The sequence below is a fragment of the Stegastes partitus genome, unplaced genomic scaffold (genome assembly GCF_000690725.1).
Source record: "Stegastes partitus isolate 25-593 unplaced genomic scaffold, Stegastes_partitus-1.0.2 Scaffold901, whole genome shotgun sequence".
Taxonomy (NCBI): domain Eukaryota; kingdom Metazoa; phylum Chordata; class Actinopteri; family Pomacentridae; genus Stegastes; species Stegastes partitus.
The window spans coordinates 183,359-205,750 of NW_007578632.1; the positions used below are offsets into that span (position 1 = coordinate 183,359).

The 22,392-nt window shown below is 45.3% G+C and overlaps 1 protein-coding gene across 1 annotated transcript; it reads left to right on the plus strand.

Moving 5' to 3' along the window:
* Positions 1–946: 946 nt before the first annotated feature.
* On the plus strand, positions 947–21,879 carry LOC103366054 (SITS-binding protein). The gene is made up of 10 exons (XM_008293674.1): positions 947–1,417; positions 2,861–3,032; positions 11,907–12,114; positions 12,262–12,412; positions 14,700–14,897; positions 15,572–15,840; positions 15,950–16,086; positions 17,643–17,764; positions 19,388–19,567; positions 19,723–21,879. Exons 1-10 carry the CDS (start codon positions 947–949, stop codon positions 19,894–19,896), a joined length of 2,082 nt encoding a protein of 693 aa, XP_008291896.1. The 3' UTR covers positions 19,897–21,879.
* Positions 21,880–22,392: the final 513 nt, after the last annotated feature.

The window sequence follows — 22,392 nt, forward strand, 5'->3', positions numbered from 1 at the left end:
ATTTTAAGCTCTTGATTCAATTAACAAGTGTAATAATTATGCATATATCAATGGGAATATATTATAATCGTATGGCCAGTTTAATAATAAAAAGCCTAGTTAATGCATTCAGTTAAATTAAACGGATATAAAATAAAGACATCCCTCAATAGATCTTTGTGTTTGTGGTTTCGGTATCAGGTCCAGACATCACCTTTTGCTCTCCATTAAAATGTTAAACACCACAGGATCACATTTGGATGAGGCATGGCATGTGCCCCGACCTTGCCATGTCCAATTGACGCCCCTCGCCGTCCACCAAACCGCCAGATGACAAGTGTGCACAGTCTTTACGCACGGAGAGCGCATGGAGAGTTTGCGAGCACGCGTGGGGGTCCCTCCCTTCCAGGCTGCCCGTGGCCTCCTCACCCCGGCGGGCAACTCCGAGACTCTGCCAAACCCTCTTGACCCCCTCGTTTCCCTCTCTCTACCTTTCCTCTGAAGAAACAACCCGGCGTTACGTCAGAAAGTGCAGGGCAAGCAAGACAGCGTCTTAGGAGCTATTCGTAGGCATTGCTGCCAAACCCGGCTTGGGGCTGCTCATGAGCTCACTGCAGCCAATGCAATTTACAAATCCAGCTCTTTTAAAACAGCAGCAGTATGTGGTAAGTCCAATTATTCATTCATACTGTTTTTATTTCTTCGCTGGGATTTTTTTTTTTTTTCTATCACAGCTTTCTTCACATGACAGGTCTCTGTTGCTGGCACAATTGCGCAAAAAAAGAAACACACACACACACTTACACACAGAGCAGTGTAAACGGCGTAAAGATAATGAGTAGACTGGTTCACACACTGTAGCCTCACTGAAAACACCATGACATGATGAAGCAACAGAGATCTTTGACGCACAGAGATTTCTGCAGCATTTTTTTGTCTTTGATTCTTTGCTGATCTCAAAAACAACATGCCCCACGCTCGAAATAGGAACCCTAGCCCCATCCCAGAGGTAACATGGGACACGGGATTGAAGGAGATGAACGAGACCTGGAAAGGAGCTATAGCCTGTCTCGGGGTGGCCGTCTTCTTTGTAATGACCATCGGGATCATTTACTGGCAAGTGGTGGACCAGCCCAACAAGAACTGGATCCTCAGGGGCACTTTTAGCGGACTGATCTGGGAGAGGAGAACCCACTCGCTGGTCATACAGACCCTGACGGAGGACAAGACCTACGTGGAAATTGACGTCGGGAACGTGGGGAACCCCGACATCGAGGTTCCCTTCGTGAGGAACCTGTGCTGGCTTAATAAAACCGAGTTCTGCTATACGTGGGACTCGGTGGCCGAGGTGAAGATCTCGCTGGAGGTGAATGAGGATACGGAGACGGAGTGCTACAGTATGACTTGGGCGCCGGTGCACTGTCATGTGGAGCTGAAGGTAGGGTTTCTCTCCTCAGTGTGCACGAAAGAGCCGCAGGAAAAATAAAAAAGGTGTAATTGTGCGTAAAATATGCTGTGCGTAAAGTAGTTTTTGCGCGTGTTTTAACTTTGGATCTTGCCATCTTTTAATTTGCATTTTTTACTGGATGCGAGCTGCTGAAATTGTGTGTAAAATATAGAAGCGGCATAAGAATCCTAACAATCTCATTTAGCTCCTACACAAGACGTTTTTAGCTATTTTACAGACCTGTGGGCGATCGAGCCACAGTGATTTAAACCACCACCTGTTCATACGAAATTCTTCAGACTGCATTAAAACGGCTGGAAGGAGAAGTAGCATTTAAAAAACAAGTTGAAATATCCTCTTCAGCTAGAAATGAAATCATAACAAAGTGCATTTTTGCAGGATGCAGTGTGCAGGCCTGGAATTTAATCATAAACTACGATTTATGTTTCATTTTTAGGATTTAGTTGAATTTAAAATGCAGCGTGAGTGACTAATAAATTGCATGAAACCGCATAGATTCCTGAGGGATTCATTTAAGCCCTTATTTTTGCGTGATTCCTTCATCCCTTTGTCCCTTTTTTACAGCCCTCTTAATTCACTGCACCCAGTCGGATCCGCGTCGTGTTAAATCTGCTTCGTCACACTTGTTATGCATATATGTTTTTTACGCACACGGTACTTACTGTACTTTCCCCCCACCGGCTTAATTATCAAAGGCATTTAACTATTGCGACGTTTGGGGAGGTTAATCTGTCCCCAACTGGAACATTCCTTCGCCATAACTCCCTGTCATGTGGCGCGACTGCTCACAGAGAGAGTCTTTCCAAACCAAAGTCGCCTTTATTTTTTTCCTAATTTCCAAAATCCTGCCCAGTGCCTCTCAGATGACCACTTGGCACCTGTTTTGAAACTCCCTAACGGAGCCCAGATTTCTGCTGACACGAAATAAACGAGCTTCCAGTCTGCGCGTTTCTCTTCCAGGACGCTTAAAAAGACGGAGGAGGAAGCTTTCTCTTAGAAAACCTCTCCGTCATTCAATCCTCTGCCGTGTGCGATACTTTCTTAGACAGTCTCATGTAGCAGCCATCACACATGCCGCTTTGTGCCCTGCGTTTTTGCATTAATCGGTCACTTGCACTAAATAGCAAGTATGAGATTCATCCATCCTCTGAGAAATGAAACACAAGATAACACTTTAAAACAATAAAATCTAATTATACTCTGTCATGTATGAAATCTACATAAGTGTGCTCAAACATTGGAGTCCTCTTGTAAACCTTTAAATGCTGGTGGCCATTTCTGTGTGCATCTTCTACTGTTAAATGTGACTCTTTAATCTTCTCAGTTTCTTGTAGTCTTTGAACCTTTCTCGCTTTGCTTCTGCGTCTTTGTCTCTCACGTTGTTTTTGTGTCTTCCTCCATGTTTTCTCTCAGGACTGCTTCTCCATGACCAACGTGTCCTGGTACGGCGGTGCCAGCGTCCGCGGTCAGACGTGGCCCATCAACGATCAGAACGCCACCATGCAGCCCTTCGTCGTCAGCGACCTGAAGGACAATCCCTCCGGCTTCGGCTCGGCCCTGGAGCGCTACTTCCTGGGCTCGTCAGGTGAGAGGTCATCCTCATCGCTCTGCGGATTCCCTATCAGCGGAGAGCATCTCATTAGCAAAAGCGGAGCCGCAGCTCTCCTCTCCACACCCAGGTCTATTACCAGAAGAAAGATCTCTCCAAGTCTTTAAAATGACACAGGGTCAGCTGTTTCCCCACACTTGCCATCGGCGTCGGGGTTAGAACAAGGGCTCCGGAAATCTGACCCCACATCAGCGGGTACACAAAGTGTGGCGCGAATCCCAGGGCGTGAGGGAAGCCCTGCGGATGTTGTTGTGTTTTCTTACCCCCGCAGACCCCTCATGTAAGTGTTTGTTTGTGTTTGAGCTGAAGGGGAAAAAAAAAAAAATGGCATTAGAAGCAGCGTCCCACCCACCAAAAAAACGCCACACCGACGACCGGGATAGGTCCCCCACAAATAGAGATGAAACACAACACTGTCTGTGGCATGTGGGTTTATTAATTTAGAGATTAGACTACAAAGGGAAGCGAACCACCTTTAGCATCTTAAATTAACTCTTAGGGATACCGGGGTAATTGCCTTTTGTTTCTATTAAAAGGGCAGGTTGGATGAGGTCCCTGCTGACTCTTATAACTCACCAGGTTATTTTGGTGGTGTTAGATTTTATCCCGGGGGGCAAAGTTGGGGGGGGGTGGTTAGGCAGGGACCACTAGCGGATGTGAATGGTTAATGTGACTGATGTGTAGCGTTAACCTCGGGAACTTGGAACTCTCAAGTTTCTGTGTTTGCTTTCTGAGCAAAAGAGTTTGATACGAGGAGTTCATTTGCAAAAACAGACAACTCCATGTTCACAAACCTTCAGAAAACCCACTTTTCCATCGTTTACCTGAGACAATATCAGTGAAACTTAAGTCATTCCTACTGAGTCGAATCCACTCAGCTTCAGTTTGACTGATTTTATCTCAAGCAAACAAAAAAAAAATACGTTTTCGGAAAGAAAATTCTACAAAAATGGAGTTATCTGGCAGCAATTGAACTCACGTGCACATGTCGACATGTATTTCTAATGTGTTTGTCCGTCAGCGTGTCCGGGAATCCTGTGCATGTGCGGTTGGGCGTGACATCAGCCGGCGAGGTGATACAAACAATCATCTTTTATGACTTCGCTGATTGTTACCAGCGACCTCCCCCCTCCCCAGCAAACACATCCATTCACGTACTGACAGACACAAATGCACACATGCCCGCGCACGTACACATTCATGGGGGGGATGTTATGTAACGGCGTGCGGGCTTAACAAGAGGGTCACATGACTCAAATCCCTTTTCCACCTTGTGAGAGGACGTCGGTAATTATCGGGACCCCTGTAACCCTTTGTTTCTCCGTTTAGCTTCGCACGGAGAGAGAGAAAAAAAAAACACACGCAGATGAGATGAGATCCCGACGAGAACAACTGTTTGAATGTTGCCAAGCAACCGCTCACAGACACATACTGTACATAGCCCCAGACATAGCGAACTGATGCTGGGCAATGACAGCGTGATGCCTGCCGGAGCACTAAAGGTATATTTAACACCACATCTTCCTGTAAAGTTCAAGAATCATTCCTCCGCAGTGTTGAGATTTGGCTGCTTTCCTGTTGTTTCCTTTAAGTTGGACAGGGCAGATGCTGTTTGTTTTAGCTTCATGCAAACAGTCGATCAGGCAAAAAATGAGTTAGAAAATTAAAAAGGCCCAACAATGTGCAGACTGCTGTGGGTCAGATTTGGCTAATGTGTCATCACAGCTTCTCGAGGTGCATTAGGTTTCAGTCATGCATCATCATTCATTCTCTTAAAGCAAACATTTACGTGTTTGCCTCATTTGCCAGCAACACAATCACTGTGTGTAGCTAACCGAGACGCCCAATGCTAATATTTATCGCCTTCTAACATCACCAACAAGGGGTTTAACCGCCGGGTGCTTGATTTTCTCTTAAACTGCAGTGATTGGTGAGGAATTACTCGACGTAGCATCAGAGGCGATGCAGTGATGCTGTTTTAATGCTACAAACTCTCCCAAAGATGAATGACTTCTAATGTTACTGGCAGTTTGCACGCTGCATGAGGGGCTTCCCAGAAGTCCACTGATCCATTAGGGCTATATGTTCCATTTGTCTTCGTGTTGCACATCAGATTGGTTCGTTGAATAAATAATGGATGACATCCTACATGCAGCTCCGGGTTCCTGCCAAAAATAATCTCACAACCATCTGCGCTCCCGTGTGCATGAAATAAGATTTGTTATGATTCTTTATTATGCAAAGTGTTCCAATTTATGCAATTAACATCACCGAGAGTGTTCCAGACCGGGAGGGGAACTGGAAATCCACGACAAGTTGGAACCCAATTAGTTGTAACTTATCTCCCTCCGTTCTGCGTGTCCAAACATCACCAGTTCTTTCGCTTCGCCCTCGTCCAAAAACATCAGGACGTCAGAATACATCAGCTGCACTCGTCAACCTCCGCCGAACTGCGATACGACTTGCGGCCGCGACGCACGGCGGGATGCTACAATCCTCGCTGCGTTATTGTTACGGTTAACGGCGGCGGGACAGGAAACAATTACGGCGGCTTTTATGGAGAAAAAATATCCACATTTATGGGTGGATAGTAAACAAGATCATTATGTGAAATTGAGAGTTTACGCAGCCACGTGAAGGCTGAAGCACATCATTGATTTCTTCCTCGTTTTGGCAGTGGAGAGGTTATTATTATTTTTTTCATGTAAGTCGACCAAATCTAATTGGACGCAGCAACAGAAATCACCGACGGAATGTAAAACGAAGACGTAGCGTGATTTATAATCCTCGTGTTTCCAAGTCAAATTGCAGAGAAGAACGCAGAGACCGAGCTTTCCGTACGGCTGCAGAAGCAAATGTTCACTGTATGTAAATATTCACAGCTCCACACCTCTCAGTCGGTGCCATCAGGCTGCTTCAACATGCTGCCGTCCACACCAGCTCCCAGCAGGCCTTTGTTTGAGCAGCTCACAAAATGAGAAGAGCTGATTGACCACGTTTGGTCTCTAACAAACCTCAGTTTTGATGTATGATGATTATTTGTATGATAATCATTTCACCCAATTTCCACATGCGCTGCATACACGGCATTTGCGATATAACGATGTGGTTTGCAGCAGTAGGATCCAAAATGAACTGCGATGCTCCGATTGAACTCCCAGTTTACTGCTGAACCTCTCCTGAGTTTTATTTGGATTTAGAAAAAAAAAAGAACTGCAGTATGTTTTCCCTAAAACAGCCTGAGGAAGGGCTCCAATGGTCATAAAAAGTCAAATAGTCACCACATGTCATTGATCATTTTAGTGAATATTATTTATGACTAATCTGCATTTTGGCACGACGTCTTCGTCAGGCCTACGTTGTCGCTTTTCTTCCCAAATCTGCTTCGAGGGAACCAATACGTTTTAATGTGACATTCACAGCTGTGTGAACCCGCTGACCGCCATATTTCTGTTGTACATGCGAGGTGCGCGCATGGGACCTGTCTTCACCGACTCTAGTTAGTCAGGGCAGCGCATTATGAACGTGGTGGGCACCACGGAGCTGCGACAGCCATTACCGACCTAAGAGGACTCCTGGGGACGGTTAAAGGAGCGAGACAGATGGACTGAAATGCAGGACAAACGGGAGACAACATGCCGGGCTCTGATGTTAAACAGAACCGAGAAGAAAGAGAGAAAGAGTGTCGCAGCGAGGAGGTAGAAAAGTAAAGCAGAGAGACGGTAGAGGAGATATATGCAACCGTGCAGCAGAGTGACATTTGAGAGTGTTGCCAACTGCAGGAACTTGTCAGAGCCCCACCTGTCTTTATCCATACAAAAACAACTGGGCTACTAAGGACAGATTAGATATCAGTGAAGCCACATCCTTTCTTAAGAAGAAGGCTTCCTAAAGCTTGTTCCTAACCTGGGATTTTGCACGGGGGCTTTATGGAGCAAATGTGAGCAGATATGCAGAGATCGAAGTTAAACTTTTAGACACGAGTTAGTGCACAGAACCAACGCTGCTGGATGCAGTTCTGGAGGGAAGAACCCGGAGCTGATCGAAGTTTTGACTCCTGAAATAATAAATGAAAGTAAAGATGCAGCAGTTTTTTAAATTAATTTAGATCCTATCGTTACAATACAGACATCAAATAAACAGAATTCAGTTATTTAATATGATGTAAACTTCCTTAATAATTTATTATTTGATTTTACAGCTACATGATATTCTTATGTTTATATTTATTTAAATTTCAAAGTATACATAAAAAGCATGTCATTAGTGTACTATATAATGATATAATCCCAGCATTTTAAGCTTCTGGTTTTGGTTTTATAACGACTTAAAATTCCAGTGTGGTAGAAGAGAAAAAGTAAAATACTTGCTAATTCAGCTTTTTAAATTTTTTTACATAACTAGATTGACAAATAATATTTCAGAGCTTATGTAGGGACAAAAAAACAACAACAAAACCCCTAATTGTCAACAGGAAAGTCAGGAAAATGCTGCCAATATGGGCGAAAAAAGGAACTATTCCATTTTTTTTTTGCTTTTTAGGAGCATAAATAAATAATTTGTTCATCAGAAATCTCACATTTGTAAGCAAAAATATCAGTTTATTAGTATTTACTCAGCCTATCCACACAAATACATTTTATTGATCTGAATCCTAGAATATGTGTTGCATTTAACTGGGATGTTGGCGCACACTCGCCAGCTTTTCTATCCTCAAATATAGTTTTATAGGTTTTTCCATTCTCTCTTATTTTTCTAATACGAGCATTATTTCACCCTCCGTTCCTTCGCGGTCTGCGTGCAGATGCTTTATGGCGACTCAAAGGTTTCCCAGCTTTACAAATAAGGGCTTGAAGCGAAGCTGCTTGATAAGTGCGATAGCTGCAACTTTGACCTCTGACATTTCTGTGCCTCGCTGCTGCTCGGTCAGGCAGTAATTTATCCAGCGTCTCTTTTGTAGCTGCTTTAGCCCTTAAAGGGAGGAACATCACAGGTTAGAATCTGACATAATTCACACGAGACAACTCCTTAAGATGCGAAGCCACGTCCTGCACATGCACTCAGACGGTCGGTCTTTCCCTTTCGGCCCGTGGTCTCGCCGTATTTCATTTTAGCATAATTCTTCCTCCCCTTCGCTTCACTGCGTCCCTCCTTTTTCTCTTTATTTCTATCTCTGACTCAGTCTTTCCGTGTGCGATGATACTTTGCTGCTCGTTTGTTGTTCTGTATCTCGGAGGGAAGCGGCCAAGCACAGCAGAGAGATAGGGACCAAAGTTACGCAACTTTCGATTCTCCGTTTCGGATAATGACACTTAATCAGCTTTTACATGAGACGGCCGAACGTTGTAACGACGAGGAAGAGAACAATAAGCGAAAAACATATTCCCACAGGAAGCAAGGAAACCACAAGAGGGGGAAAAAGAATCCTACTCAAAATTTATTTAGCAATCTGAGAACAGAAAAGAAGGTTTAGAAGCTACAGAGAAGTCTCGTGTTTTGTCTTCTAGACCTTTAAAAAGCTGAGGGTGGCGAGACTCCTAAGATCTAATTGGGACCAGTTCCTACCACACATCACAGACAACCCAGTGGCCTTCTAGCTGGCGTTGTGTTCCTTCAGCACTTTAATTCTGTGTGTACACCTACCAAAGAAACGATAGCTGTAGGGAAACAAGCTGCCCCTAACTAACACCCATCTGTGTTGCTCAAGAGGTCAGCGGGAGGTTGCAGGGCAGCTGCCCCGAAACCTCGACACTCCTGGACAAGCAGGATGTGAAGCGCTTGGAGAATGACTCGCTCAGCCAACTGAAGCTTTGTTAAAGCGGCCTGTCATCTCCTGCACGAAGGCTACCGTTCGAAAGTCACCCCGCAGCATTCTCCACCGCCGACCTCTTACACTTTCCACCGGAGAGAGATTTTTTTTTTTTAAATAAAGAAACAGTCCTGTAATGTTTCGTCGGGCCTTTCCGTAAGCACACGTCTGATCAGTTCTGTTTACTTTCAAAAACTGCAAAAGACCAGAAATCCCTTTATTTATTTTTTTATTTCAGCGAGCAACTTCCTGATATGGATTCAAATCATTTTATATTACATCAGCTATTGAGCATTTCGATCCCTAATCTCCTCGTATGATCTGTCGATAGCGAGCAGAACACGTTTTTATGTGTGATGTTTGTCCAGAACACAGTGTCTCACACGTTGAACAATAAAACTGATTGATGATAGGAGCCGAGCAGAGAAAAGTCTCTTTAGTGTTTCATTATTTTTTCAATAAGTGGGATTGGAAATTTACTACCATGGCAGGATCCCAGCTTTGTGGCCATCAATTTCTTGAGGTTGGGCACAGAAACGAAATTTCCATTGTTAAGGAAATACATGCCTGAACACACACACACACAGAGTTAGAGTTCGAGCGCACATTTTTATAATCCCAGTCAGGTTTGTAAGTGTGCACGGGCGTCGTAAATAACCGTATAAATATGACAGGTAAAGGAGTGCAGCCCATCTGGCCCGCGGCGGCGGCGGCGGCGGCGGCGGCATTTTCCCCTCAGACGGGCAGCTGACGGGCCGGAGACGCCACATTAAAACCTTCCTGACCCCTGAGAAGGTGCACGGGGTCACCTCCGCTACCACCTCCCAACGCTGGGCTCAAACAGAGCGAGAGGAAGTGCAGAACCTTTATGGTCCTATAAGTCCTGCTCTGTTTTTCTTGGAAGTCCCCCATTAAAGAAAGTGTGTGCGAATGTGCGAGAGAATGTGCACGTGCACCCTTTTTTTTTTTTTTTTTTTGATTTGTGCGTTCGCTCGGCTCAGCTGTAAAAATCGAGGAATGCGTGTGTCGAATCATTCAAATCTGCCCAATAAACTTCATTCATCTTTGCTGATGCTTTGAAGGTGAGCGGACGCTTCCAGTCAGGCGTGTCATTTCGCTTCTGAGAGCGAGTGGAAAATATTTTATGGGAAGCTTGGAATTTTTAAGAAATTGTTCTAAAAATAGGGTCCACCTCCTCCTCCCCCCGTCCCCTTCCTCGTTTCCCCTTTAACTCTTGGGTACCCCACCTTGGCTGTAACTCAAGGCCCTAAACCTGCTTCACTTTCTTTAAACGACACTCACTGATTCCTGCTCCGGAGATAAGATGCGCGTCTGCGTCTTATAACACTTGTATAACCGGGGGTTTCTCAAATCAAGATAGACGGTGCTTTGAGTACAACTGTATAAACACACGAGACAGGGTTTAGTATACTTTCAAATCAGCGTGTTTAATCAGAAATGGAATAGTAGGTGCCGCGCTGTTGGAGCCTCTGCAGAGTCGTTTCCCATAAAAATTAAATATGGCTCCAGAAGTCGTGCTTGCAAACTTAAACTCCACTTTCCACCCCGTGTGCACTTTGGTGAAACACACTGTTTGCAGCAGCGTACTGTATCTGCACATCATTCTTACGGGGCTGCTCGGTGTCTGGTGTACGCTCGGTGCCTCTATTTCCACTGCCTGCATTCCACGTCCATCCTTCCATAAAGCCGTGGCGTTTTCTCCACTGGCCCACTTTCTATCCCGCCGTACACTAGACGTATATATATTTTCATGGCACCTTTGCTGCTTGCAGATCGTATAATATTTGGTGTAGATATAAAACAATGCTTCGTAGCAAACTTCTGTGTTTATGAAACAAGCAGGCGAGCGGTGACCTAATAGCTTGTGAGAGGCAGCTGAGGTGTTACCAGTATCTCTTTGACATTATCCGTTGCAAACACGTGAGAATTACCCCGAGGTTGAGGGCTCCTCGCGGTGCTCGAATACCGATCGGCCAAACTATTAATCTGATTATGAGCTGGTACATGAGTATCCTGCCCGCTCCTGGTCCCTGCCTGCATGAGAACAGTAAGCTCATTGAAACCAGAGAGGGCGGCAGCGCCGAGCCAAGCTCTCACCCGGTTCTCAGACTGTCTGATCCGTTCATTGATCAGCCAGAGATCCTAAATCCAGTTTTTTGGCTACTTTGAGAAGATTGTGCAAGAACTCGAGGAAAGTTGAAGGCTCAGATCGATACTGGCCGAAGACATTTTGCTGACCTTAGATGGGACAGAGCAGGAGCTCAGCAGAGCAGAGAGGAAGAGAAGGTAGTTAAAGCTGTAGGGGGAGACGGTGGGAGTCAGGTTGGGGGAGAAGTGATGAGGGTAAGGGTAACCTGAGAGGGACGAGGCATTCCTTGCAGGGCAACTACATCTGTGGACACGATTTTGTGCTACGCAGAATCTGATCATTTCACACGGCCTCTGAAGGCCTGTGTGGTGGGACCAGAGCACAAAGGAGCCCCTCAGCTGGAAGGCTGTAGGAGGTTCACTAAATTAATCTTCTTAGTTTGAGAAGAGAAGGTTCAGGGCAGCAGCTCATGTTTTAAGCAAATGAACAAACCAGATTCCTTTTCGCCGCCGAGGTGACTCTCCAGGCGACCCGACTCTTCCAGCAGCGGTTGTTCGGCGTAACCTGCCTACTCAGAAGCTGCCAGCAGTCCCAGGGAAAACTCATCCAACCGCATGCTGCTATATCTCATTCTGGGGAGTGTTTTTCTTACATCTGAGTGGAGCAATATCAGCTGACACAGCCTACACTCTACCTCCCACAACACGCCATCCGTCATACTCATCCCGGTCTCAGTAACACTCTCGCACTATGTCATATAAGTGGAATCCGCGATGGAGCGTCTTACTTGCGGCCGCTTTTTTGACTTTAGTGTCAAACCATTTGAAGTACTCCATCGTCGCCTGGACTGTGACTGTTTATCCCTAAAGCAGAAAGCATGATGTCATAAACTAATGTCGCCTCTCCCCGTCTGCTCCTTCCCACCACGCAGGTGTTGCGGTGCTCGTATCCCCTGATATTCCCCTGCAGCTCGGCGTGGACAGCAGACAGCAGTTCTGCCTGCAGTCGCTGCCCAGTATGGAGCGTCTGCCGCTGCAGTACACCGTGTGTGTGGCCCGCGACGTGAAGGCCGCGCACCAGGAAGCGCTGCAGCAACTCTCCGAGCACAGCAGGGAGCTGCCCAACACGAAGGCGCTGTGGTTAGTTCGCTTTAGATTGAGATCAAAGATATGATCCCCACCTGTCATAAGCCAAATCGCGGCGGGGAATTGAAACCTTTGTGAGCCGTAAACTTAAAACACAGCGGAGCAGCAGGTCCTTGCATGATCCCTCTGTGTGTCCTCCAGGCTGCCGTTCTGGAAGCTGCTCGCCAACGTGGATTCGGGGCCGAAGGTGGAGAGGGAGCTGAGGACCTTCTCTAATCGTCTGAGGAGACACCAGCTCGGGGAGGGAGTCATCAGCCTCAACGAACATTCCACCACCCTCCTCTCTGATATGGTACGCGCTCCACACCGCCGCTTCTTCCAGCCCTGAAAGTCTAATTACAAATTACATCTTAAGAATGAAAGACGGGCGGCTGTGGCTCAGGTGTCCTCTGATCGCAAGGTTCAATCCTCCGCCTCTCCACAGTCGAAGCGTCCTTGGGCAAGACACTGAACCCGAAGTTGCTCCTGATGGCAGGCAGCACCTTGCATGGCAGCTCTACTGTCAGATGTGGATAAAAGCGTCTGCTAGAAAACAACAAAGAATTAAATATTTTTGCTCCTTTACGTTGCACTGAGAACAGCTGGAGATGGCAGCGAGGTAGCCAACACATCATCCTGATTCATTTCAGCCAAGTTAGAGGCTTGTAGCTACAACTCAAGTTAATGCTTTATTTATTTAACCTTTATTTAACCAGGCAAAGACATGAAGAACAAGATTCTTATTTACAATGCCAGCCTGGCTGTACACTCAAGTGTTGATCCTACAAGCGAGGAGAGAAGTTAAAGAATGACGGACTTTTACTTATACAAAAGTACAAATACAGCTTGCCACTGTCCCAGATTTCTTAAAAACATCGCACCCCAATCCAATCAAACGAAAGCGTCTCTCTTGGTTTATAATCTTCTGATATAAAAGCCTCCATGTTCTGTAGTTCTGTTTCTTATCTTTCATAATGGTTCCTTTTACATATTTGATTCGCTGTTAGTTTTGCCGTCTCGTCCCGTCTCCCTTCAGCCATTTCTTGCAAAATGTTCGATTCTCGTAATCCTCCCCTGCGACCGTCGGGCCGGCGAGGCTGGTTGAGGGTTCATCGGTCAGAGGCTCACAACTGGCCGGGGAAAGAGATGAAAGAGTTTCCTTAAGTGGATCTCCAGAGCTCTGGAGACAGGCGGGGAACGAAGGAGGGAGGACAGGTTCACCGAAATGTCAGAGCGTAGAAAAAAAAAAAAAATGGTTTCGGGCCTTTTGCCTTCATGTTGAAAAATTAGTCTCGCAGAGTGCAGACTACACCGACAAGACACTTTAGAGTTATGCCTCTGTAAATGTAAATCATCTTCTGTAAGTTTTCGAGCATTTTGTTTAGCTGTGATTTAGCGCAGCTAGAAGGCCGTGTGGTGTTTTTCTGTTCTTGTTATCGTTTCACGTTTATCTCGTCGGTTTCTCTCGAACCGCACGGAAACAGCGATCTGTGTCAACACCTGCTTGATTACAACACAAATATAGTTGAGGGAAGACAAACACAGCCTCTCCTAATAGATCTCAGGTTGCCCCGAGTGTGGTAACCGTAGGATGGTGAAGAATCGGGTGTGTTGAGATTTGAAGGGAACCCGGCCAAGGCTAACTCGAGCAGGTGATCCTGACACCGGCTCGATGCTGCGATCCGACCTGAGCAGAGGAGGCGGCGGAGTTTCACACGATCGGTCCATCGCAGAGGTCAAGCTCAGGCATCTCACTATATACATATACAATGGTAACAGTATGTTCCCATTACCAGCTCAGGGAGGTGTGAAAGGACAGCGAGAGGAGGAGGAGGAGGAGGAGGAGGACGCACATGTCAGTCAGCGGATACTATTTGGTGAACAAGAGTTTCCTTTTCCCAGAATCTGTAGTTTTCTGGTACATCAAAGACATCCAGCAGCAGCGGTTCTGTTGGCTCCACATCAGCTGCAGCTGTAAAGAACCGGCCGAGCGCTCGGTCCCGCACGGAAACTTACGAAGCTCTCCGCGAAGTGTACGGCTCTGCACAAGTGTGACAATGATCCCCTCTTTCACTCCGCTTTTTACAAGAATTCATAAATTATCAGTCACACTCTGACCTTTCTTTTCCAGTTTCCATATTAGTTTGGAATGAGTCGCTGGCACTGGAAAATTAGTGTTATGAAGACGTTTGACATGTTTCTACACAGATTTCAGAGACACTAGATGAAGTAGAAAAGAAAGTGAACAAAGCTCAGAGCATGGCCAATGTTTTGTCTCCTTTTTTATTCTTTTGGGGAAAAATTGCAGAACAAATGGTACCTCATTAAAAAAAAAAAGAAAAACCCCTTCTGAGATATTACACAATATGTGCTAATCTGGCCTTTCTTCCCGCAGCTATTTCACCCCTGAGGGTCAGTCTTTATATTCTTAAGATGTTTTGTTCCGCCGTTATGTAATCTGAAATCTCTGTCTGACTTGAACATGTAAACCCCAGAGGATCACCGTATATGTCAAACGGTTCTGACAGAGGTCGTATTGTCGCGGCCACATGTTTGCCCCGTTGTGTAGCGTCGTTGTGTGTCTCTCTCTCTCTGTGCAGGACCACGACTACCTCAACAGCAGGAGAAGGGGGATGTCCAAGAGACTGACCAGGGACCTCCCACTTGTCAAGCTTCTTAACATTTCCATCACCCTGTCCCCTTTCCTGGGCGTGGACACCACGCAGTTCCACACCTCCCTCGTCGACGGCACCGAGGCCTACTGGCTCAGCCTCCCCTCGGCCTCCCAGGGACAGCTGGTGAGACACGAGACGAGCGCGCTGTCATCCTGTAGAGGAGGGGTGTCCAATCCTGGTCCTCGAGGGCCACAATCCTGCAAGTTTTAGATGTTTCCCTCTTCCAACACACCTGATTAAAATGATCAGGATGGCTATCAGGCTTCTGCAGAGCTTGATGATGAGCTGATCATTTGAATCAGGTGTGTTGGAAGAAGGAAACATCTAAAACATGCAGGATTGCGGCCCTCGAGGACCAGGATTCGACACCCCTGCTGTAGAGCACTCGGCTGTCTGCGTCCACAGTCCTCTGAGCGTTCTACCTGACGTCTCTCTGTTTTCATATTATGGTCCAGCATTGCCCTCCTTCCTCACTATTATTATTATTTTAAATATAAGCATCATCTCATGTGTCCATAACGTTGAACTTTCCTCAACTTACCAGAACGCTCTACTTAGTTAAAAAGGAAACCAGACACAGAGATTTTTTTTTAAAAGTGGGAAACTTTCCATCTGCTCTGGAGGCCGTCTCTCCGCTCACCGCTTCCACTTTGATAAAAAGCAGAGCAGCTTGAACATGACCTAATCTAGAAAATCTATAACTGCAGCAGCAGAGCCTCTGTTGTTATTAATGAGTTCATTACCCAGAGAGACGACAATAGCAGCTGTTTAAACGGACCTCTCCTTGCATCCCGTAGATCCCTGTGATGAGTCAGTGGCGAGGAAAGTTCTGTGTCAAGCTGAACATCACAAACCCGGGAGCGGTGAGCTGGTTCCTGGACAGGGTGGGATCCCTGCAGGCCCACTTAGGAATGGAGTACGTCATGCTGGAGGGCGGTGAGGGGAATCTGTTCGAGGAGCAGGCCCTGCGGCCTCCGCAGGTTCTGGGTGGAGACAAGTACATCACCCACCTGGCTGATGTGGCCACCAGGATCGGAGACTCCACCATCATGACAGCAGGGACCCGGTAACAGCCCTCCAGCTCCACGTCTTTGTTGCATCAGCTTCCATCAGCTGATGTCTGCTTTTCTTTTTCAGGCTTTCTTATGTTTACCAGGTTTTGTTTTGTGCCTCAGGTCGAGCCACAAGCCGCTGTTTGTGAGGATGACCCCCCTGCAGTCCGACTGGAGCCCGATGGGCCTGAGGGCCGTCATTCCCTCCCTGCTGCACCACACTCTGCTGGGATACAACTTCCTCATTCCTGATGCAGTAGGTAATACCACAGCCGACGGGTCACTCCTCTCACCTCCAACAGTGTGGTCATGTTCTGACTTTACATAGAAACTTCTCACAAAAAAAAAAAAAAAAAAAACGACCGAGAACTTCTGGTTTCTGGCACAAAAATCTCGTGTATTCCTGTAATATTCCAAATAGTTGTGAAGGTGAATCAGACGGACAGCTGAGAGAAAACGATGAGCTTTGAAGTGAAGGAATCTGGGAGCCGTCAGCGGCACAGACGTGAAACATTGTCAGCCGTTAATTCTGCGCTTGTACATCCTGTCCACTGCTGTTGCTCGGTGTAGAGATGTTGTTTTCTTGTGTGTTGAATAATTATTTTCCTCTTCAGCATGTTGTTGATGGAGCCTCAACACGCTGATTAATAAAAGTCAGACACAAAGCAGGACACAGTGTCAAAAAATAGAAAAATGCCAAAACATATAAAAGGCCTGTAAATTATATGCAGCATTTTTTTAATGTAGTCGTGCAGTTTTTAGCTTTTTTAAATAGTTTTTTTTCAACAGTTTGTTGTTATTTTACAGATCAGAATCAGAATCAGATTTATTGCCACATACAGTTTACACAATATGAGGAATTTGTTCTGGTGGGGTTGGTGCAACAATACAATAATAAATATAGAGTAAACAATAAATATAGAGTAAAATAAAGCAAATTAAAAATAAAAATATCTGTAATAGTGCAAAGCAGAATCAAAAAAAAATGTTGTGGAGTGAAGAATTAAAGTTAAATAAGAACCATCAAACTGCAGTATTGTCCCTGTTTTGTCAAATTAAAGATAATAACGAGTAAAATTACAGGGAAAAAAAGTATTTTTTAGTATTTGTTAACCCCTAAACAAAATGTCCTAAACAGTGTGTAAAATTACAGTTTTCCTGTTTTAAAATCAGGTAAAATTTTCAACATTATTTTCAAATTTTTTACCATTTTCAATATTATAACATCCTATATTGTTTTTGTATTTATTTTTTTATTTGTTTTTTTTTTTTTTTTTTATTTTTTTATTTGTTTCTTGCATCCTTTCTGCTGAATTTTCTTTTTTGGTTTGTTTTTAATCTCTTTGCAGTGTGGAAATGGGGACAAATGCTGAACAGATTCAGATTCAAATTTGCTTTATTGTCATTGCAACAAGTACAATGACAAGTAAGGTGGAGGCCCTTCAGTGCAAGAAATATAAAAGCTTTGCAAATAACTATGTACAACACAATATATAAAAAATAGACATATATATATAAAAAAAACTTTATATATAAAGATGAAATTAAATAATAAGCACAAGAAGAACACAGAGCCGCTGCGTCTACACGCGCCGCCATCTTGGATCAATAAATAAATAAATAGAGAATCTCGTCTTCATTTGCAGCCTTTTCAGGCAGAATTAAAGAATTTTTCTAGTTTTTCGTCACTGGTACAACCGCTGAGCTGTTTTATGGATTTTCTATTTAAAGACTCGCTTCTCCAAAGTCACACAGTCGATACGATTCTTGTATATTTTAATCCTTCACTTTCATTCGTCTCTCCGTCTCCCTACAGGTGGTTCTCTATCTGGAGACCTGGTGACAGATGAGGAGCTGTTCATTCGTTGGCTGGAGATCGCAGCCTTCCTCCCCGTCATCAGCTTCCACACGCCGCCGTGGGTCTGCGGAGAGGACCAGGTACGCAACCAGAAACCCAACATCACATTACCGTCACGGCCGAGTCGTCCACGCTACAAGCTGCAGGTTCACATTCTTCTCCAGACGTTTCACTTGTGGAGATTTGGAGATCAAGTGCAGTGAGGTGTGAACGCTGCCAATTAGATGTTCTAGAAGGGAGGAGATTATCCTTTCCTTCTGCTTATGGGGAAAAAACAGGCACAGAGAAGTAGTTTATTGACCCAGCAGCCTCCCGTCGGTTTCGAGGGTCAGCGGCGAGAAGTTCCCACCGACGTTTTTTTACCAGCGAGGACTGCTTTCAAAACTCCGACCTGACTGGCAGGAGAGGCAGAAGTTGTCCTTCTCTGCTGGAAATCAGGAATGTGCTTTCCACCGTACGCAGCAGGAAAACAAGACCGACCGCTGACATGTATCGATACTGTTGACGATGTGGTACCAGAGCTCAGGTTCCTGAACAGTTTCTGAGAAGATCCTTTTTTTCTTGTTTTTGTTTCCTCCTCCTCCTCTCCGCTGCCCTTCCCGCCTTTCCTCATCTCATTCACCTGTGGTTAAGAGTCCATCTGTTCCGAATTACAATCCCTATTCTAGATTTATGGCTCACTCTCTCTCTCTCTCTCTTGGGCCACTTCAGCAGGAATGATAATGAATTTGAGGACAAGTCTTGGAAAAATACTTTATTGTAGCAATTAAGATTTCCATGAGTAATTGACAAGTGTGACCGAGTGGGAGTGATCGACTGGACTTTTTTTTTTTTTTTCCGCTCGGAGACGACGAAGGCAGCGAAACGTATTGGTTGTGACTTGCGTTGCGTGACAAAGATAAAAATAGGTCTTTTTGGACAGCTAGACGTTCGACAGCGGCAATGTTTTCCATTTTGGTCTCTCGCACGGCCTTCAACTTATAAACCCAGATGAAGTGAGACTGAGGAGACGCTTTAGCGGAGAACAAACTGCCGCGCCGCACATGATGAATGACTCTTTTACGGGCGTTTCACTGGAAGTTTAAATGCGGTGCACCTTTATTTCCAGAACGTGTGAGACTTCAGTCAGTCATAGACAGGTCACAGCAGCCACCGCGCTGGAATCAAATAGCAATAAAAACCCCCCAAACCCACACACATGCCTGGCTTCTCAATTAGAGAAGGATCCACTCAAAGCCTGGCTCCCGTTCAAGCTCATTCCTACAAATGTTCTCAATCCCAACTCATAAAAAAATACATTTTTTATAGATGCGGTCGAGATTTGTTTTTGTCATGGGACGCTGAGGAGGATGTGACCCTTCTAGGAATGCCGAGCGAGTTTGGCCACAGGGAGACAGGAGAAAGACTTGGACAGTGCCGAAGCCACTGAGTCAACAATGGGCTGCTCTCAAGCTCCGTCTGTGTGAGGAGATGGCACAAATGTCCTTAGCAGACCTCGCTGTCAATATTATTCTTGTCTTGAGATCCTTGTGGCAGATGATTTAGTTTGGGGAAAAAAAATTTTTTTCATTGGTTTCAGTTTCTCCAGATTTCTTGAAAATATATCTGGCTCGGTTCTGAGTGAATACGCAGGAACAAAAAGGCAGACGATGATCCGTCTTCATGCGAATCCTGACTGTTTCCTCTCAACTCGCCACCCGTAGGTGCTAAACCTAACTCGGACCTACATCGCGAGGCACCAGAGGGACGTGGTACCGCTGATAGAAAAGTATGCGGAGGAGTGGCAGATGACGGGAAACCCCATCTACCGGCCGATGTGGTGGCTCAGCCCCAGTGACCCCGTGACCTTCACCATCGATGACCAGTTCCTCATCGGAGACGAGGTGACTTAATGGCGTTCTGATGGGGAGGGGATTGGGTTCCTTCCGTCAGCATCCGATACGCTTGGCAGAATCAACCTCGGCTGTAACTCGATGTCTCGCTAAGTGTACGATCTCCCTGACGTTTGAGATTGTTTCATCTTATTTCTTCTATTCAGGTCCTGGTGGCACCGGTGGTGGAGAAGGGCGCCGTGCAGCGGGATATTTATTTACCTGACGGGGGTTTCCAGTGGCAGGACAGCCAGAACGCGCAGGTGTTCGACGGGGGGACGTTTCTACAGGATTACCCCGTGCCTTTGGAGGAGGTGGCAGTTTTCTTACGGAGAAGCTGAGTCACGTGACTGATCCACGGAGTCACGTGACTGATCCACGGAGTCACATGACTGATCCACGGAGTCACATGACTGATCCTGTTACTGTTTGGAATCAAATTCTTTAAAAAAAACAAACAAAAACAAACTTGTGCTGTTCTCAAGTTGCACTTTTCCACTAAAGACCATTGAACCCGTCTCAAGGTTCTGCTTTGAGACGACATGTAGAAAGATGTTTTTTTTTATACTTGCACTTTACAGTTCAAATTTTGTTTTTGTTATTTTACCTTTTGTGACATTTTCTTCTTCCTTTTTTTCTAAAAAAAAAAACGAACAAAAAAAAAGTTAATCGGTGGTTTTACCTCTTGGCTGATTTGTTTCCGGACTTTTTCATCCGTTCTGCTTTTTTTTTTTGTATAGTTCCGGAGAAATCTGTGTGTTTACATGCTGCATTTCTACAGTCTTTAAGTTTTTTTTAGTCGCTGCTGGCTCTCTTGATAAGGAGGAACAAAGCAAGCCTCTTGTTTGCTTACAAGAATCTGAATCTCTCAAGAAGACCAAATGAAGATATAGAAAGACGGAGGAAGATGACTGAAAGGGCTTTTTTTTTTTTTCTTTTCTCGAGGAAAATGCTTACTGGGAGGAAATTAGATCACAGAAAGCTGCGTATGGAGACGGACGCAGCGTCCTGCTCACTCATTGGAAAGGCTTCTACTTGAACTCATCAGGCCGGCGGGCTGATGTTTTTATGAATGTACCTCAAGTTATGGATCCTCACTGCGTTACGAAGTCATCTGACACGACAACAACCCACCACCCCATCGCACATACTCTCAGACTAGTTGATCAACATACCACTGTCGGACACGTCTGAATGTCCCTTAGTACTGTACACCGGACGAACTTGAGGCCAAGTCACTGTCGTTGTAACTTTGCATATATTTGAATTTAGACTAGATTTGACCTTCTTACTAACCTGCTGTAGCGAAGGCTTATACATGGGTGGCTCTTCTTTTTGATTAATTACTAAATGACTAATGATGTGTTGATGTGCTCTTTGGTGAGACATTTTAAAGAAAGCCTTGCTGGCGGAAAAGAGATTTTAAACGAACCACGTGACATTCGGGGAAATAAGCTTATTCAGAAGCTACTACAAGCAGCCGGTTAGCTGACATGGGAAACCAGCTAGATTGGCCCACAGCTAGTAAATATATTCTACAACTCATTATTTATTTCTCATTCACTTAAATGTTGGAGTCTGTGACTCTGGTAAACGACTGTTGACGTTTAGCGCTTAGCATTTTTAGCTATTTTTTAACCATCGATTGAGACGTTATCAGCCCATTAAATGGCCGATTATCAGCGCGTCTTATTCCCTCTATCTGCTCAGTAAGCTCATTATGATGCATTCAGGTCATTAATAAACCAGCATCTTGTAGTTGTGTGAATACGTACATGCGCTGGACAAAATGGAGCTCAGTGACATTTGGTGAACAAGGTGATCCATGAATTAAACCGAGACTGAATAGAACCAAATATCAGAAGAAAAATGATGGACGACAGCCAGAAAATGAGACTTTGTTTATGGTCTGAGATGGGACTCAATCTCAAGTCTCGTGGGTGACTCATGCCTCCTCCATCCTTTCCAAACACTAAATCAGACTTTGTTCCTCCGTATATGTATAAACAGGCTACCGAGTTTCCCCAAAGGTGGCGTCGGTCCTAACCTGCCCATATGTGAGGGAATGATGTGTGCTGATAACGTCTATTGAACAGAGTCACAACAGCCAAACTGGATCCCATTGGCCCCTTTTCCCCTTTTCCTGTGTACAATTACAAATGTGCTCAAACCTGAGCCACATCAATCTATGCGGGAAACAAACAAACAAATAGCCGACCAACCAACCGTGAGGACAGATTTGCTGAATTTGGCACCAAGTGGACCGAATTAAAATCACGTTCATTAATCTGTGCGGAAATACGGAAGCCGAAAGCGGTCATGGCCGCACATTTTTTAAAACACCGTTTTCCCGAGATAACGAGAAAATTATCCCGTTGACAGTTTCGGCTGTCACTTCAGCCTTCATCAAAAGTTGTCGGACTTCCTGGTGTGACGTATCTTATACAAACAGCTGACCGGGAACTCCAACATGACGTGTCATGAGAACAGCTGACCGGGCACAACAACTTACAATGAAGCGCTCGTGCCCGGTCTCGTCTGTCCTCCGGCCCCCCGCTGGTGACTGAGGATGGACGTGCGAGGTCCCACACACCTGGGATTCCATCCTGGACCGGGCACGAGCGGGCAAACACAAACACCAATTATCTCGTTTTCACAAGAAAACGATTCTTGTTATCTCGAGATAACGAGAAAATTAACTCGTTATCTTGAGAAAACGGCGAAAAGAAAGAACAGTAGCGGAAAACGACCGCTCTCGGCTTCCGTAGTGGAAACCCAAAGGTAAAACCAAGTTGCATTGTGTTACAGACTGGACTATTACCCTAACCGTCCCGTTT